At 45.2% G+C, this 18,499-nt stretch overlaps 2 protein-coding genes across 2 annotated transcripts; one reads left to right on the top strand and one right to left on the bottom strand.

Moving 5' to 3' along the window:
* Positions 1–130: 130 nt before the first annotated feature.
* LOC136434780 (UNC5C-like protein) lies at positions 131–1,668 on the top strand. The gene is made up of 2 exons (XM_066427824.1): positions 131–394; positions 754–1,668. Exons 1-2 carry the CDS (start codon positions 131–133, stop codon positions 874–876), a joined length of 387 nt encoding a protein of 128 aa, XP_066283921.1. The 3' UTR covers positions 877–1,668.
* A 5-nt stretch (positions 1,669–1,673) lies between these two features.
* On the bottom strand, positions 1,674–18,499 carry LOC136434474 (hydroxysteroid 11-beta-dehydrogenase 1-like protein). The gene is made up of 6 exons (XM_066427287.1): positions 18,412–18,499; positions 17,685–17,815; positions 17,030–17,141; positions 16,383–16,601; positions 2,201–2,367; positions 1,674–2,027 (listed from the first exon to the last, which is right to left on the bottom strand). Exons 1-6 carry the CDS (start codon positions 18,497–18,499, stop codon positions 1,884–1,886), a joined length of 861 nt encoding a protein of 286 aa, XP_066283384.1. The 3' UTR covers positions 1,674–1,883.

Raw genomic sequence — 18,499 nt, 5'->3', positions numbered from 1 at the left:
GCACAACTCAAAACAGTATCTATCTCGTGATTTTGTCATAATTTTCCAAATCGCATTATTACAAATTCATGTCAATTCTTATGTTTCTTTTTTGCTGGTTAATGATGTGGCCACATTAGGGCTTCTTTGAATGCAAATATTTTCCCAAATACATTGTGTATCATATCTTGATATATGTTGCGCTTCCTCCCCAGTGATCCGGAAGTCCCGTCCCCAGACCCCGCTGCAGTTCTCCCACATTCAGCAGCTCTCCCTCCTGCTGGACCCCCCGCGAGTTCTCGGTAACGACTGGAAAGGTCTGGCCGGCCACCTGGGCTACTGTGTGACGGAGATCCTCAACTTCCAGCGGAAGGAAAGTCCAACAATGGCGCTTCTCATCGACTATGGAACCAAGGTACGGCTTCACAGGCAATGTATCTTTTATTCTTTTACCTTTAAGTTCTCCACACATCAAGGATTGAAATCAACCTGAGAATGAGGGTTACCTAAACCTGCGAACAGGATGAAATAGATTAAGATAGGAGAGTAAGAGTGAAATAATGTTAGTATATACTCTGCAAATTTTGACTTTGCTTTGTGGTATTCAATGAGTACCTGGAGGAGTGAAGGCAACTTCTCTTCCTTTTATTTTGGTGTGTCACGAAAAGGGAAACATAATGTTCGTTCCAATCGAGATATATGGTCATAACATCTATGTTCTTTTCTATTCCCGGATGCTATAATGACATTGAGACTCTCTTGCACCAATACCAGGTGGATAAAATGGAAGCTGCGAGAAAGATCACGGAAGGTCTGGAGCTTCTCGGCCGCCTGGATGCTGTCGCCGTGATGGCCGCAAACGTCAACAGAAGCCATAGCCACGATGGAGACAAATAAATTCTGTACTGCCAGCATAACCACCCTTCCATGTAAAATACCAGCTTCGCAGACACGCGGCGCGGCAGCAACTAGTTATATTGCACTGAACTATCTACAACGCCTAGCCTTTGCATATCTAGCTACGAGCGTTGTCTGATAATTATAGTTGTGTCAATCATTCTACCAAAAAAAACTTAGACTGTTACTTTGAAACTTTTATTGTAATTCTGTATGATTAATTTTTCCTCCACTTTTATCGATTGGATAAAGCAGATTATACAAGTAACATATTAACAAACAGAATAAGTATTAGGTGAATCAGAGCCAGTACGTACATGAAGGTAACGGGGCTTGAAAAAGCTCGAGAGGAATGCCCTCATGTTTACAGATGACATGATAGAGATAGTCCTTATCATTTATTTTCATATCATAACACCATGTGATTAGTAAATACGTGAAAGCTTGTATCCGCTATTGAGCCGTCTTAATCTTTGAATAAAAGAATGCATGATTAATTGTAAGACGTGACGCGAAATGAGATTTTCTTGAAAGTTAAGTGATCTATTCTAAAACATAGCCCTGGTTTTTATGTGAAATGAATGCCTAACACATGGGGGGTGACAGCACATGCTAAAACGCAACGATTTGAAGTTCATCATATTGGATTTGTTCAATTTACTGTCCAACCATTGTATAAGTTTTGTTCCTTTATTTGATTTAATCGTATTAAATATAGGCGGTCTCAAGGAAGAACAGTGTAAAATTTGTACCAATCGTACACTAATAGAGATCTGAATAAAACAAACAAACGATAGTACCTTAGAATGATTAAGTAATCCCCCAATGTTTTATTGTGTCCGTGACCATGTCAAGTAAATGTCATATATTGTATGTGTAAATGTAAATGTAAATGAATATGACAAACGACAAAACAACTTAGAATGTTCTATTTCCTCCAGTTATTTTTTTCTTTGATAGAAAAATGAATTTTACTATTCGACATCGACAGCAACATTGTCCAAGAGTTACGGCCACAAAGCCCTGAGTGTGGCGAAGGGCCAAGTGCTGCGGAAGGGATGGTAGACCTCCCGGGCCCGGGTCGCCCCTCCCCGGATGATGGCCAGGGCCGTCTCGTTAACAGGAACGGCAGCTGTCAGAAGCTCTTCGTTCTGCAACAAACGAGTTGATGAGAAAAGATTCACAATTATGTGTCATTACATAATGAGAACCGAACGCCGATTCAACATGAGCTACCTGACTAGAACTGAAACAGCTGGTGTCGACCTCCCTAAGTAGTTTTTTTAACACTGTTGGAAGTTGGAAGATAGTCTCTCTATCGTACTTTTAGGTAATCCATGACGCCTTGGGTCTTGATTAAGCCCAGCACCACCAAAGTGACGGACACGTCCTGCTGAGCCTTCATCAGTTCCACACGGAGGGAGCTGAAGAACCCGTCCAGTCCGAACTTCGCAGCACTGCAGTAGGTTACAGTCGCCAATGGTACCTTACCTGGGGTAAGAACAAAAAGGGTGTTATTGTTATTGGGCGTCGACCCGATGGGTGGGTCGGCCGACTACACTTTTTTTCGCAGCCAGGCGCTGCATTGCGAGGAGTTTACAGTTTGCCTGGGCCTGTACAATGGCAGCCTTTTAGCGTTCTAGTGACCTCAGTACGACAGTAATTACCCTAAGTTAGGCCATAAGACTATAAGGTTATGGTATGAGTACACAGTATTTCGCCGCGACCCCCGGAGTCTGTGACGTAGCGGTAAGAAAATAGTGCGCCCTAAACCTTGAACCGTGTGTAAAAACGTTATCGTGAATGCCAGCGAGGCACAAACTTTACTGTATGGTAGTATGATAAGTGGGCTTTTAGATCGTAGGAATGAGATTGTGAAGTTTTCCCATTCGGCGTATAAATGCGCGTGACCTTTGCAGCTGCCTGCCGAGGTGAGTCGGCTTCACTTCCGCATGACCCCGCGTGACCCCATATCAAAGTGGCCGTCAAATTGTTAAAAAACCATAACTTTTTTTGCTTTTCAGTTATTTTGCAGATCGTACCCTCGACTTCAACATATTTGTTTGTCGTGATTTTGTAGGGTACCCTACTATGATTTTATCCACGTCGATGTGGGTCACTTTGTGGTCCTTAACTATAGAAACCCCCATAGGCCGAAAACTGTGTTCTGCTACCTTGAACCACATCGGGAATTGGCCATTTATGGGCCAACGACGTTGTATAACGCCGAATTTGCATGAAATATCAACCATTGGCGTTGGTTTGCTTAGAATGCACCAGTTGTTTTCACCGTCAAACCGCCGTTTCCATGGCAACGGCCACTATAAGCGCCTCCCTATGCTTAACTATGGGACTTGGCGTGGAAGTGGCATTGGCCCGAGACGCGTCTCCCCCCCCCCCCTTTTTCTGGCGCAACTAAACCTAAACCCAACTCTAAATGACTCTGAACGTTAGCATATGAACCGATGAACCCTTTTCAGAACAAAAAGTTAACCAGAATAGTAAATTTGACCAGATAACGAGACCACTAAATTGCCCCTCAGATAGGCCATGTACGGGGCCTACACCTATGCAGGGCGCCAAAGTGCAAAGTTGGCAATATCTCAACAACAATTAGGATTTGTGAGCTAAAATTTGGTACAAATCTCCAGCTGGACTTGTTTTATGGATTGAATGAAAAAAAAGTCAAGTTCAAGTTCGCTTGAACCACATCGGGAATTGGCCATTTATGGGCCAACGACGTTGTATAACGCCGAATTTGCATGAAATATCAACCATTGGCGTTGGTTTGCTTAGAATGCACCAGTTGTTTTCACCGTCAAACCGCCGTTTCCATGGCAACGGCCACTATAAGCGCCTCCCTATGCTTAACTATGGGACTTGGCGTGGAAGTGGCATTGGCCCGAGACGCGTCTCCCCCCCCCCCCCCTTTTTCTGGCGCAACTAAACCTAAACCCAACTCTAAATGACTCTGAACGTTAGCATATGAACCGATGAACCCTTTTCAGAACAAAAAGTTAACCAGAATAGTAAATTTGACCAGATAACGAGACCACTAAATTGCCCCTCAGATAGGCCATGTACGGGGCCTACACCTATGCAGGGCGCCAAAGTGCAAAGTTGGCAATATCTCAACAACAATTAGGATTTGTGAGCTAAAATTTGGTACAAATCTCCAGCTGGACTTGTTTTATGGATTGAATGAAAAAAAAGTCAAGTTCAAGTTCGCTTAAGGTATGAGTACACAGTATTTCGCCGCGACCCCCGGAGTCTGTGACGTAGCGGTAAGAAAATAGTGCGCCCTAAACCTTGAACCGTGTGTAAAAACGTTATCGTGAATGCCAGCGAGGCACAAACTTTACTGTATGGTAGTATGATAAGTGGGCTTTTAGATCGTAGGAATGAGATTGTGAAGTTTTCCCATTCGGCGTATAAATGCGCGTGACCTTTGCAGCTGCCTGCCGAGGTGAGTCGGCTTCACTTCCGCATGACCCCGCGTGACCCCATATCAAAGTGGCCGTCAAATTGTTAAAAAACCATAACTTTTTTTGCTTTTCAGTTATTTTGCAGATCGTACCCTCGACTTCAACATATTTGTTTGTCGTGATTTTGTAGGGTACCCTACTATGATTTTATCCACGTCGATGTGGGTCACTTTGTGGTCCTTAACTATAGAAACCCCCATAGGCCGAAAACTGTGTTCTGCTACCTTGAACCACATCGGGAATTGGCCATTTATGGGCCAACGACGTTGTATAACGCCGAATTTGCATGAAATATCAACCATTGGCGTTGGTTTGCTTAGAATGCACCAGTTGTTTTCACCGTCAAACCGCCGTTTCCATGGCAACGGCCACTATAAGCGCCTCCCTATGCTTAACTATGGGACTTGGCGTGGAAGTGGCATTGGCCCGAGACGCGTCTCCCCCCCCCCCCTTTTTCTGGCGCAACTAAACCTAAACCCAACTCTAAATGACTCTGAACGTTAGCATATGAACCGATGAACCCTTTTCAGAACAAAAAGTTAACCAGAATAGTAAATTTGACCAGATAACGAGACCACTAAATTGCCCCTCAGATAGGCCATGTACGGGGCCTACACCTATGCAGGGCGCCAAAGTGCAAAGTTGGCAATATCTCAACAACAATTAGGATTTGTGAGCTAAAATTTGGTACAAATCTCCAGCTGGACTTGTTTTATGGATTGAATGAAAAAAAAGTCAAGTTCAAGTTCGCTTGAACCACATCGGGAATTGGCCATTTATGGGCCAACGACGTTGTATAACGCCGAATTTGCATGAAATATCAACCATTGGCGTTGGTTTGCTTAGAATGCACCAGTTGTTTTCACCGTCAAACCGCCGTTTCCATGGCAACGGCCACTATAAGCGCCTCCCTATGCTTAACTATGGGACTTGGCGTGGAAGTGGCATTGGCCCGAGACGCGTCTCCCCCCCCCCCCCTTTTTCTGGCGCAACTAAACCTAAACCCAACTCTAAATGACTCTGAACGTTAGCATATGAACCGATGAACCCTTTTCAGAACAAAAAGTTAACCAGAATAGTAAATTTGACCAGATAACGAGACCACTAAATTGCCCCTCAGATAGGCCATGTACGGGGCCTACACCTATGCAGGGCGCCAAAGTGCAAAGTTGGCAATATCTCAACAACAATTAGGATTTGTGAGCTAAAATTTGGTACAAATCTCCAGCTGGACTTGTTTTATGGATTGAATGAAAAAAAAGTCAAGTTCAAGTTCGCTTGAACCACATCGGGAATTGGCCATTTATGGGCCAACGACGTTGTATAACGCCGAATTTGCATGAAATATCAACCATTGGCGTTGGTTTGCTTAGAATGCACCAGTTGTTTTCACCGTCAAACCGCCGTTTCCATGGCAACGGCCACTATAAGCGCCTCCCTATGCTTAACTATGGGACTTGGCGTGGAAGTGGCATTGGCCCGAGACGCGTCTCCCCCCCCCCCCCTTTTTCTGGCGCAACTAAACCTAAACCCAACTCTAAATGACTCTGAACGTTAGCATATGAACCGATGAACCCTTTTCAGAACAAAAAGTTAACCAGAATAGTAAATTTGACCAGATAACGAGACCACTAAATTGCCCCTCAGATAGGCCATGTACGGGGCCTACACCTATGCAGGGCGCCAAAGTGCAAAGTTGGCAATATCTCAACAACAATTAGGATTTGTGAGCTAAAATTTGGTACAAATCTCCAGCTGGACTTGTTTTATGGATTGAATGAAAAAAAAGTCAAGTTCAAGTTCGCTTGAACCACATCGGGAATTGGCCATTTATGGGCCAACGACGTTGTATAACGCCGAATTTGCATGAAATATCAACCATTGGCGTTGGTTTGCTTAGAATGCACCAGTTGTTTTCACCGTCAAACCGCCGTTTCCATGGCAACGGCCACTATAAGCGCCTCCCTATGCTTAACTATGGGACTTGGCGTGGAAGTGGCATTGGCCCGAGACGCGTCTCCCCCCCCCCCCCCCCCTTTTTCTGGCGCAACTAAACCTAAACCCAACTCTAAATGACTCTGAACGTTAGCATATGAACCGATGAACCCTTTTCAGAACAAAAAGTTAACCAGAATAGTAAATTTGACCAGATAACGAGACCACTAAATTGCCCCTCAGATAGGCCATGTACGGGGCCTACACCTATGCAGGGCGCCAAAGTGCAAAGTTGGCAATATCTCAACAACAATTAGGATTTGTGAGCTAAAATTTGGTACAAATCTCCAGCTGGACTTGTTTTATGGATTGAATGAAAAAAAAGTCAAGTTCAAGTTCGCTTGAACCACATCGGGAATTGGCCATTTATGGGCCAACGACGTTGTATAACGCCGAATTTGCATGAAATATCAACCATTGGCGTTGGTTTGCTTAGAATGCACCAGTTGTTTTCACCGTCAAACCGCCGTTTCCATGGCAACGGCCACTATAAGCGCCTCCCTATGCTTAACTATGGGACTTGGCGTGGAAGTGGCATTGGCCCGAGACGCGTCTCCCCCCCCCCCCCTTTTTCTGGCGCAACTAAACCTAAACCCAACTCTAAATGACTCTGAACGTTAGCATATGAACCGATGAACCCTTTTCAGAACAAAAAGTTAACCAGAATAGTAAATTTGACCAGATAACGAGACCACTAAATTGCCCCTCAGATAGGCCATGTACGGGGCCTACACCTATGCAGGGCGCCAAAGTGCAAAGTTGGCAATATCTCAACAACAATTAGGATTTGTGAGCTAAAATTTGGTACAAATCTCCAGCTGGACTTGTTTTATGGATTGAATGAAAAAAAAGTCAAGTTCAAGTTCGCTTGAACCACATCGGGAATTGGCCATTTATGGGCCAACGACGTTGTATAACGCCGAATTTGCATGAAATATCAACCATTGGCGTTGGTTTGCTTAGAATGCACCAGTTGTTTTCACCGTCAAACCGCCGTTTCCATGGCAACGGCCACTATAAGCGCCTCCCTATGCTTAACTATGGGACTTGGCGTGGAAGTGGCATTGGCCCGAGACGCGTCTCCCCCCCCCCCCCCCTTTTTCTGGCGCAACTAAACCTAAACCCAACTCTAAATGACTCTGAACGTTAGCATATGAACCGATGAACCCTTTTCAGAACAAAAAGTTAACCAGAATAGTAAATTTGACCAGATAACGAGACCACTAAATTGCCCCTCAGATAGGCCATGTACGGGGCCTACACCTATGCAGGGCGCCAAAGTGCAAAGTTGGCAATATCTCAACAACAATTAGGATTTGTGAGCTAAAATTTGGTACAAATCTCCAGCTGGACTTGTTTTATGGATTGAATGAAAAAAAAGTCAAGTTCAAGTTCGCTTGAACCACATCGGGAATTGGCCATTTATGGGCCAACGACGTTGTATAACGCCGAATTTGCATGAAATATCAACCATTGGCGTTGGTTTGCTTAGAATGCACCAGTTGTTTTCACCGTCAAACCGCCGTTTCCATGGCAACGGCCACTATAAGCGCCTCCCTATGCTTAACTATGGGACTTGGCGTGGAAGTGGCATTGGCCCGAGACGCGTCTCCCCCCCCCCCCCTTTTTCTGGCGCAACTAAACCTAAACCCAACTCTAAATGACTCTGAACGTTAGCATATGAACCGATGAACCCTTTTCAGAACAAAAAGTTAACCAGAATAGTAAATTTGACCAGATAACGAGACCACTAAATTGCCCCTCAGATAGGCCATGTACGGGGCCTACACCTATGCAGGGCGCCAAAGTGCAAAGTTGGCAATATCTCAACAACAATTAGGATTTGTGAGCTAAAATTTGGTACAAATCTCCAGCTGGACTTGTTTTATGGATTGAATGAAAAAAAAGTCAAGTTCAAGTTCGCTTGAACCACATCGGGAATTGGCCATTTATGGGCCAACGACGTTGTATAACGCCGAATTTGCATGAAATATCAACCATTGGCGTTGGTTTGCTTAGAATGCACCAGTTGTTTTCACCGTCAAACCGCCGTTTCCATGGCAACGGCCACTATAAGCGCCTCCCTATGCTTAACTATGGGACTTGGCGTGGAAGTGGCATTGGCCCGAGACGCGTCTCCCCCCCCCCCCCCCCTTTTTCTGGCGCAACTAAACCTAAACCCAACTCTAAATGACTCTGAACGTTAGCATATGAACCGATGAACCCTTTTCAGAACAAAAAGTTAACCAGAATAGTAAATTTGACCAGATAACGAGACCACTAAATTGCCCCTCAGATAGGCCATGTACGGGGCCTACACCTATGCAGGGCGCCAAAGTGCAAAGTTGGCAATATCTCAACAACAATTAGGATTTGTGAGCTAAAATTTGGTACAAATCTCCAGCTGGACTTGTTTTATGGATTGAATGAAAAAAAAGTCAAGTTCAAGTTCGCTTAAGGTATGAGTACACAGTATTTCGCCGCGACCCCCGGAGTCTGTGACGTAGCGGTAAGAAAATAGTGCGCCCTAAACCTTGAACCGTGTGTAAAAACGTTATCGTGAATGCCAGCGAGGCACAAACTTTACTGTATGGTAGTATGATAAGTGGGCTTTTAGATCGTAGGAATGAGATTGTGAAGTTTTCCCATTCGGCGTATAAATGCGCGTGACCTTTGCAGCTGCCTGCCGAGGTGAGTCGGCTTCACTTCCGCATGACCCCGCGTGACCCCATATCAAAGTGGCCGTCAAATTGTTAAAAAACCATAACTTTTTTTGCTTTTCAGTTATTTTGCAGATCGTACCCTCGACTTCAACATATTTGTTTGTCGTGATTTTGTAGGGTACCCTACTATGATTTTATCCACGTCGATGTGGGTCACTTTGTGGTCCTTAACTATAGAAACCCCCATAGGCCGAAAACTGTGTTCTGCTACCTTGAACCACATCGGGAATTGGCCATTTATGGGCCAACGACGTTGTATAACGCCGAATTTGCATGAAATATCAACCATTGGCGTTGGTTTGCTTAGAATGCACCAGTTGTTTTCACCGTCAAACCGCCGTTTCCATGGCAACGGCCACTATAAGCGCCTCCCTATGCTTAACTATGGGACTTGGCGTGGAAGTGGCATTGGCCCGAGACGCGTCTCCCCCCCCCCCCCCTTTTTCTGGCGCAACTAAACCTAAACCCAACTCTAAATGACTCTGAACGTTAGCATATGAACCGATGAACCCTTTTCAGAACAAAAAGTTAACCAGAATAGTAAATTTGACCAGATAACGAGACCACTAAATTGCCCCTCAGATAGGCCATGTACGGGGCCTACACCTATGCAGGGCGCCAAAGTGCAAAGTTGGCAATATCTCAACAACAATTAGGATTTGTGAGCTAAAATTTGGTACAAATCTCCAGCTGGACTTGTTTTATGGATTGAATGAAAAAAAAGTCAAGTTCAAGTTCGCTTGAACCACATCGGGAATTGGCCATTTATGGGCCAACGACGTTGTATAACGCCGAATTTGCATGAAATATCAACCATTGGCGTTGGTTTGCTTAGAATGCACCAGTTGTTTTCACCGTCAAACCGCCGTTTCCATGGCAACGGCCACTATAAGCGCCTCCCTATGCTTAACTATGGGACTTGGCGTGGAAGTGGCATTGGCCCGAGACGCGTCTCCCCCCCCCCCCCCTTTTTCTGGCGCAACTAAACCTAAACCCAACTCTAAATGACTCTGAACGTTAGCATATGAACCGATGAACCCTTTTCAGAACAAAAAGTTAACCAGAATAGTAAATTTGACCAGATAACGAGACCACTAAATTGCCCCTCAGATAGGCCATGTACGGGGCCTACACCTATGCAGGGCGCCAAAGTGCAAAGTTGGCAATATCTCAACAACAATTAGGATTTGTGAGCTAAAATTTGGTACAAATCTCCAGCTGGACTTGTTTTATGGATTGAATGAAAAAAAAGTCAAGTTCAAGTTCGCTTGAACCACATCGGGAATTGGCCATTTATGGGCCAACGACGTTGTATAACGCCGAATTTGCATGAAATATCAACCATTGGCGTTGGTTTGCTTAGAATGCACCAGTTGTTTTCACCGTCAAACCGCCGTTTCCATGGCAACGGCCACTATAAGCGCCTCCCTATGCTTAACTATGGGACTTGGCGTGGAAGTGGCATTGGCCCGAGACGCGTCTCCCCCCCCCCCCCCTTTTTCTGGCGCAACTAAACCTAAACCCAACTCTAAATGACTCTGAACGTTAGCATATGAACCGATGAACCCTTTTCAGAACAAAAAGTTAACCAGAATAGTAAATTTGACCAGATAACGAGACCACTAAATTGCCCCTCAGATAGGCCATGTACGGGGCCTACACCTATGCAGGGCGCCAAAGTGCAAAGTTGGCAATATCTCAACAACAATTAGGATTTGTGAGCTAAAATTTGGTACAAATCTCCAGCTGGACTTGTTTTATGGATTGAATGAAAAAAAAGTCAAGTTCAAGTTCGCTTGAACCACATCGGGAATTGGCCATTTATGGGCCAACGACGTTGTATAACGCCGAATTTGCATGAAATATCAACCATTGGCGTTGGTTTGCTTAGAATGCACCAGTTGTTTTCACCGTCAAACCGCCGTTTCCATGGCAACGGCCACTATAAGCGCCTCCCTATGCTTAACTATGGGACTTGGCGTGGAAGTGGCATTGGCCCGAGACGCGTCTCCCCCCCCCCCCCCTTTTTCTGGCGCAACTAAACCTAAACCCAACTCTAAATGACTCTGAACGTTAGCATATGAACCGATGAACCCTTTTCAGAACAAAAAGTTAACCAGAATAGTAAATTTGACCAGATAACGAGACCACTAAATTGCCCCTCAGATAGGCCATGTACGGGGCCTACACCTATGCAGGGCGCCAAAGTGCAAAGTTGGCAATATCTCAACAACAATTAGGATTTGTGAGCTAAAATTTGGTACAAATCTCCAGCTGGACTTGTTTTATGGATTGAATGAAAAAAAAGTCAAGTTCAAGTTCGCTTGAACCACATCGGGAATTGGCCATTTATGGGCCAACGACGTTGTATAACGCCGAATTTGCATGAAATATCAACCATTGGCGTTGGTTTGCTTAGAATGCACCAGTTGTTTTCACCGTCAAACCGCCGTTTCCATGGCAACGGCCACTATAAGCGCCTCCCTATGCTTAACTATGGGACTTGGCGTGGAAGTGGCATTGGCCCGAGACGCGTCTCCCCCCCCCCCCCCTTTTTCTGGCGCAACTAAACCTAAACCCAACTCTAAATGACTCTGAACGTTAGCATATGAACCGATGAACCCTTTTCAGAACAAAAAGTTAACCAGAATAGTAAATTTGACCAGATAACGAGACCACTAAATTGCCCCTCAGATAGGCCATGTACGGGGCCTACACCTATGCAGGGCGCCAAAGTGCAAAGTTGGCAATATCTCAACAACAATTAGGATTTGTGAGCTAAAATTTGGTACAAATCTCCAGCTGGACTTGTTTTATGGATTGAATGAAAAAAAAGTCAAGTTCAAGTTCGCTTGAACCACATCGGGAATTGGCCATTTATGGGCCAACGACGTTGTATAACGCCGAATTTGCATGAAATATCAACCATTGGCGTTGGTTTGCTTAGAATGCACCAGTTGTTTTCACCGTCAAACCGCCGTTTCCATGGCAACGGCCACTATAAGCGCCTCCCTATGCTTAACTATGGGACTTGGCGTGGAAGTGGCATTGGCCCGAGACGCGTCTCCCCCCCCCCCCCTTTTTCTGGCGCAACTAAACCTAAACCCAACTCTAAATGACTCTGAACGTTAGCATATGAACCGATGAACCCTTTTCAGAACAAAAAGTTAACCAGAATAGTAAATTTGACCAGATAACGAGACCACTAAATTGCCCCTCAGATAGGCCATGTACGGGGCCTACACCTATGCAGGGCGCCAAAGTGCAAAGTTGGCAATATCTCAACAACAATTAGGATTTGTGAGCTAAAATTTGGTACAAATCTCCAGCTGGACTTGTTTTATGGATTGAATGAAAAAAAAGTCAAGTTCAAGTTCGCTTGAACCACATCGGGAATTGGCCATTTATGGGCCAACGACGTTGTATAACGCCGAATTTGCATGAAATATCAACCATTGGCGTTGGTTTGCTTAGAATGCACCAGTTGTTTTCACCGTCAAACCGCCGTTTCCATGGCAACGGCCACTATAAGCGCCTCCCTATGCTTAACTATGGGACTTGGCGTGGAAGTGGCATTGGCCCGAGACGCGTCTCCCCCCCCCCCCCCTTTTTCTGGCGCAACTAAACCTAAACCCAACTCTAAATGACTCTGAACGTTAGCATATGAACCGATGAACCCTTTTCAGAACAAAAAGTTAACCAGAATAGTAAATTTGACCAGATAACGAGACCACTAAATTGCCCCTCAGATAGGCCATGTACGGGGCCTACACCTATGCAGGGCGCCAAAGTGCAAAGTTGGCAATATCTCAACAACAATTAGGATTTGTGAGCTAAAATTTGGTACAAATCTCCAGCTGGACTTGTTTTATGGATTGAATGAAAAAAAAGTCAAGTTCAAGTTCGCTTGAACCACATCGGGAATTGGCCATTTATGGGCCAACGACGTTGTATAACGCCGAATTTGCATGAAATATCAACCATTGGCGTTGGTTTGCTTAGAATGCACCAGTTGTTTTCACCGTCAAACCGCCGTTTCCATGGCAACGGCCACTATAAGCGCCTCCCTATGCTTAACTATGGGACTTGGCGTGGAAGTGGCATTGGCCCGAGACGCGTCTCCCCCCCCCCCCCCCTTTTTCTGGCGCAACTAAACCTAAACCCAACTCTAAATGACTCTGAACGTTAGCATATGAACCGATGAACCCTTTTCAGAACAAAAAGTTAACCAGAATAGTAAATTTGACCAGATAACGAGACCACTAAATTGCCCCTCAGATAGGCCATGTACGGGGCCTACACCTATGCAGGGCGCCAAAGTGCAAAGTTGGCAATATCTCAACAACAATTAGGATTTGTGAGCTAAAATTTGGTACAAATCTCCAGCTGGACTTGTTTTATGGATTGAATGAAAAAAAAGTCAAGTTCAAGTTCGCTTAAGGTATGAGTACACAGTATTTCGCCGCGACCCCCGGAGTCTGTGACGTAGCGGTAAGAAAATAGTGCGCCCTAAACCTTGAACCGTGTGTAAAAACGTTATCGTGAATGCCAGCGAGGCACAAACTTTACTGTATGGTAGTATGATAAGTGGGCTTTTAGATCGTAGGAATGAGATTGTGAAGTTTTCCCATTCGGCGTATAAATGCGCGTGACCTTTGCAGCTGCCTGCCGAGGTGAGTCGGCTTCACTTCCGCATGACCCCGCGTGACCCCATATCAAAGTGGCCGTCAAATTGTTAAAAAACCATAACTTTTTTTGCTTTTCAGTTATTTTGCAGATCGTACCCTCGACTTCAACATATTTGTTTGTCGTGATTTTGTAGGGTACCCTACTATGATTTTATCCACGTCGATGTGGGTCACTTTGTGGTCCTTAACTATAGAAACCCCCATAGGCCGAAAACTGTGTTCTGCTACCTTGAACCACATCGGGAATTGGCCATTTATGGGCCAACGACGTTGTATAACGCCGAATTTGCATGAAATATCAACCATTGGCGTTGGTTTGCTTAGAATGCACCAGTTGTTTTCACCGTCAAACCGCCGTTTCCATGGCAACGGCCACTATAAGCGCCTCCCTATGCTTAACTATGGGACTTGGCGTGGAAGTGGCATTGGCCCGAGACGCGTCTCCCCCCCCCCCCCCTTTTTCTGGCGCAACTAAACCTAAACCCAACTCTAAATGACTCTGAACGTTAGCATATGAACCGATGAACCCTTTTCAGAACAAAAAGTTAACCAGAATAGTAAATTTGACCAGATAACGAGACCACTAAATTGCCCCTCAGATAGGCCATGTACGGGGCCTACACCTATGCAGGGCGCCAAAGTGCAAAGTTGGCAATATCTCAACAACAATTAGGATTTGTGAGCTAAAATTTGGTACAAATCTCCAGCTGGACTTGTTTTATGGATTGAATGAAAAAAAAGTCAAGTTCAAGTTCGCTTGAACCACATCGGGAATTGGCCATTTATGGGCCAACGACGTTGTATAACGCCGAATTTGCATGAAATATCAACCATTGGCGTTGGTTTGCTTAGAATGCACCAGTTGTTTTCACCGTCAAACCGCCGTTTCCATGGCAACGGCCACTATAAGCGCCTCCCTATGCTTAACTATGGGACTTGGCGTGGAAGTGGCATTGGCCCGAGACGCGTCTCCCCCCCCCCCCTTTTTCTGGCGCAACTAAACCTAAACCCAACTCTAAATGACTCTGAACGTTAGCATATGAACCGATGAACCCTTTTCAGAACAAAAAGTTAACCAGAATAGTAAATTTGACCAGATAACGAGACCACTAAATTGCCCCTCAGATAGGCCATGTACGGGGCCTACACCTATGCAGGGCGCCAAAGTGCAAAGTTGGCAATATCTCAACAACAATTAGGATTTGTGAGCTAAAATTTGGTACAAATCTCCAGCTGGACTTGTTTTATGGATTGAATGAAAAAAAAGTCAAGTTCAAGTTCGCTTGAACCACATCGGGAATTGGCCATTTATGGGCCAACGACGTTGTATAACGCCGAATTTGCATGAAATATCAACCATTGGCGTTGGTTTGCTTAGAATGCACCAGTTGTTTTCACCGTCAAACCGCCGTTTCCATGGCAACGGCCACTATAAGCGCCTCCCTATGCTTAACTATGGGACTTGGCGTGGAAGTGGCATTGGCCCGAGACGCGTCTCCCCCCCCCCCCCCTTTTTCTGGCGCAACTAAACCTAAACCCAACTCTAAATGACTCTGAACGTTAGCATATGAACCGATGAACCCTTTTCAGAACAAAAAGTTAACCAGAATAGTAAATTTGACCAGATAACGAGACCACTAAATTGCCCCTCAGATAGGCCCATGTACGGGGCCTACACCTATGCAGGGCGCCAAAGTGCAAAGTTGGCAATATCTCAACAACAATTAGGATTTGTGAGCTAAAATTTGGTACAAATCTCCAGCTGGACTTGTTTTATGGATTGAATGAAAAAAAAGTCAAGTTCAAGTTCGCTTAAGGTATGAGTACACAGTATTTCGCCGCGACCCCCGGAGTCTGTGACGTAGCGGTAAGAAAATAGTGCGCCCTAAACCTTGAACCGTGTGTAAAAACGTTATCGTGAATGCCAGCGAGGCACAAACTTTACTGTATGGTAGTATGATAAGTGGGCTTTTAGATCGTAGGAATGAGATTGTGAAGTTTTCCCATTCGGCGTATAAATGCGCGTGACCTTTGCAGCTGCCTGCCGAGGTGAGTCGGCTTCACTTCCGCATGACCCCGCGTGACCCCATATCAAAGTGGCCGTCAAATTGTTAAAAAACCATAACTTTTTTTGCTTTTCAGTTATTTTGCAGATCGTACCCTCGACTTCAACATATTTGTTTGTCGTGATTTTGTAGGGTACCCTACTATGATTTTATCCACGTCGATGTGGGTCACTTTGTGGTCCTTAACTATAGAAACCCCCATAGGCCGAAAACTGTGTTCTGCTACCTTATGCGCTACTCTCTTTTCGAGTGTGCGTTCTTCAACGTGCTCGAGCTGTGGCTCCAAGGAAGCACGTGGCTTCCTCCAATTAACGTCCTTTTTGAGCTACGTGCTCGAAGCTGATTCTGGGACAAATACTCTAACCATGACGCCACTCGACGCCACATTAAGATCAAGAGCAGACTTCCCCGTGATTAAGTCTTTTCTAATGGATCACCTCGTGCTCGGCGACGTCTAATTTATCGAAGTTAAGAAAATGAAGGAAAGATATCCACATCAAATCCAATTAAACTTAAGTGTGTACTTAAGTGTGTCGTCAGTAAGTTTACCCGCAAGGGAAGAAATCACCACAATGTGTCCGTTGCTCTCCTTCAGCAGAGGCAGGGCCAGGGAGGCCAGCCGAACGTAACTGACCAGGTTCACGTTCAGGAAGTCTACAAAATAGTCTACATCCGGGTCCTCGTCCCAGGGCGTGCCTGACAGCATTTTCTCCATCGTGTTTGGGAGACTGGACCCAATATGGTTCAGCACAAGGTAGTCTAACTGTCCTGGATTTAAAACATGCAAAACATAAAGTTAACTTTACGTTATGTTTCTCATACTGTTACTGTCTATCATTGTATGAAGTTCACATATGATAGATTCTATGCATCCTCTCGTGGCAGACCCGCTGCTGGATGTACTGACCCATCCTCTCACGCCAGGCCCACTAGCCAATCACAATTTCGTTCTGACCGCATGTGGCGACATGATTGGCTAGAATTTTTTCTTTCAAAAACAGGATCCTGGAGGGGAGCATCTAATTGGTTGAGCAGCACTGACGCAGCAAGAAGGAATGAACGCAGGCCGGAGCGCCAGGGTAGGTGCTTGAAACATACAAGTGGCTTGCCTGGCATGAGGAACGATTCTGTTAGCCTTTTAACGGATATTCGTTCGGAATTATCTCTTACTTTTAACATGTACTTTTTTGTCCTACCAAATTTCTCCTTAGCAGTTTGAATGGTTCTCTCGCAGTCCTCCGCCTTCCCCATGTCCCCGGCCACGTAGTGCGCCTCCTGGGCTCCCAGCAACTTCGCCTTCGCTACAACCTTGAAAAATATCAACCTCGTTATAGCATCAAATGTCAAGTCTACAATCTTTCTTTTGAAAATATTTTTCACTTTCTTCAATCAAAGTAGTGATCCGGTGGCAAGATGCCTTATAGTCAGGGTTGTTGACAAAGGATCTAATGGTTCTGGGTTCAAATCCCAAGCAGACCTCAATGTTGTAACCTTGGGAAAAGGCTCTTCACACCTTTTTCCTCACTCGACGCAGGTGAAAATAGGTACATAGCTTCGGTTAGGTACGTCCTCTTGACAGGGACGTAAAGCTGGAGGCCCCGTGTTGGAGGAGAGCCACATCTTTATCATAGAGAACCCATCACACTTATCGAAAAGAGTAGGGGTCCCGGTGTGACTGGATCAAACCTTACAATCCTATATTACGCAGCTATGCACTTACTATACAAATCTGGTGTGTTACGTCTAAAGACGAACCGATGGTTGGAAACAAAGAAACAAATTCGCGGAGAGAAGACACATTGGGAAAGAAACAGTCATCCCTAAGACATAAAATTGGGGACGTTTTCTAACCTCCTTCAGCCTGTTCTCCCTCCTGGCTGTGATGAGAATCTTTGCTCCCAGCCGGGCGTACTGGTACGCCATCTCTTCGCCAATACCGGTACTGCAGCCCGTGATGACGACTGTTGCCCCCCGCAGAGACTCTGGGTTTGAACATTTACAAAGGTCAAGTGTAATCAATGTGTGGTTAGAAGCGCCGAGAACTTTGCAATGCATTACCCCATGGCCTCCCCGTAATCCTGAAGCGTTCTTTGATCGAAGCCACCATAGTTTCAGTAGACCTCGAAGCAAACAGAACCGAGGTATGCTATACAAACAAACGAACAAAATAAAAGCACCAAAGAAAACCGTCAGACTAACCTACGACAGGTGCGACATTGTTTTCAACTTGTGCGCTGAAGCGTGCAGGGAAGTAAAAGTTCAACAAGAGTTCAAAGACCTACCCGCCTACCAATTATCGATACAATCTCGTGTTAAAAGACGGAGGAACACACACACATACGAGCGCTGCCCAAACATAACCTCAACTTTTCATAGAGGCAACGAGTAACATCAACGCCAGACGCGAACTGTTCTTGCAACTGTACGTTAAAGCAAACATAAAAGAGAAAGCTCAATGGCTGCTACACTAGAAAGGTAGTACTAAATGCTCCAAAAACACGTGTAAAACACTGCAAATGAGCCAGATCCTTACATCTGCTTGGAGAGTATCGACCCTGCCCGTCCTCCTGAAGCTTACCTGGATCGAATCCATCGTAGTTCCAGTAGATCCCGACGGCAACGGAACCAAGTAACGCCGCCAAACCAACACACGCAAGACGCGACAT

Source organism: Branchiostoma lanceolatum, chromosome 5 (genome assembly GCF_035083965.1).
Source record: "Branchiostoma lanceolatum isolate klBraLanc5 chromosome 5, klBraLanc5.hap2, whole genome shotgun sequence".
NCBI classification, from domain to species: domain Eukaryota; kingdom Metazoa; phylum Chordata; class Leptocardii; order Amphioxiformes; family Branchiostomatidae; genus Branchiostoma; species Branchiostoma lanceolatum.
Note: the sequence above shows the minus strand (reverse complement) of the source record. Positions and strands in the feature narration are given on the sequence as shown.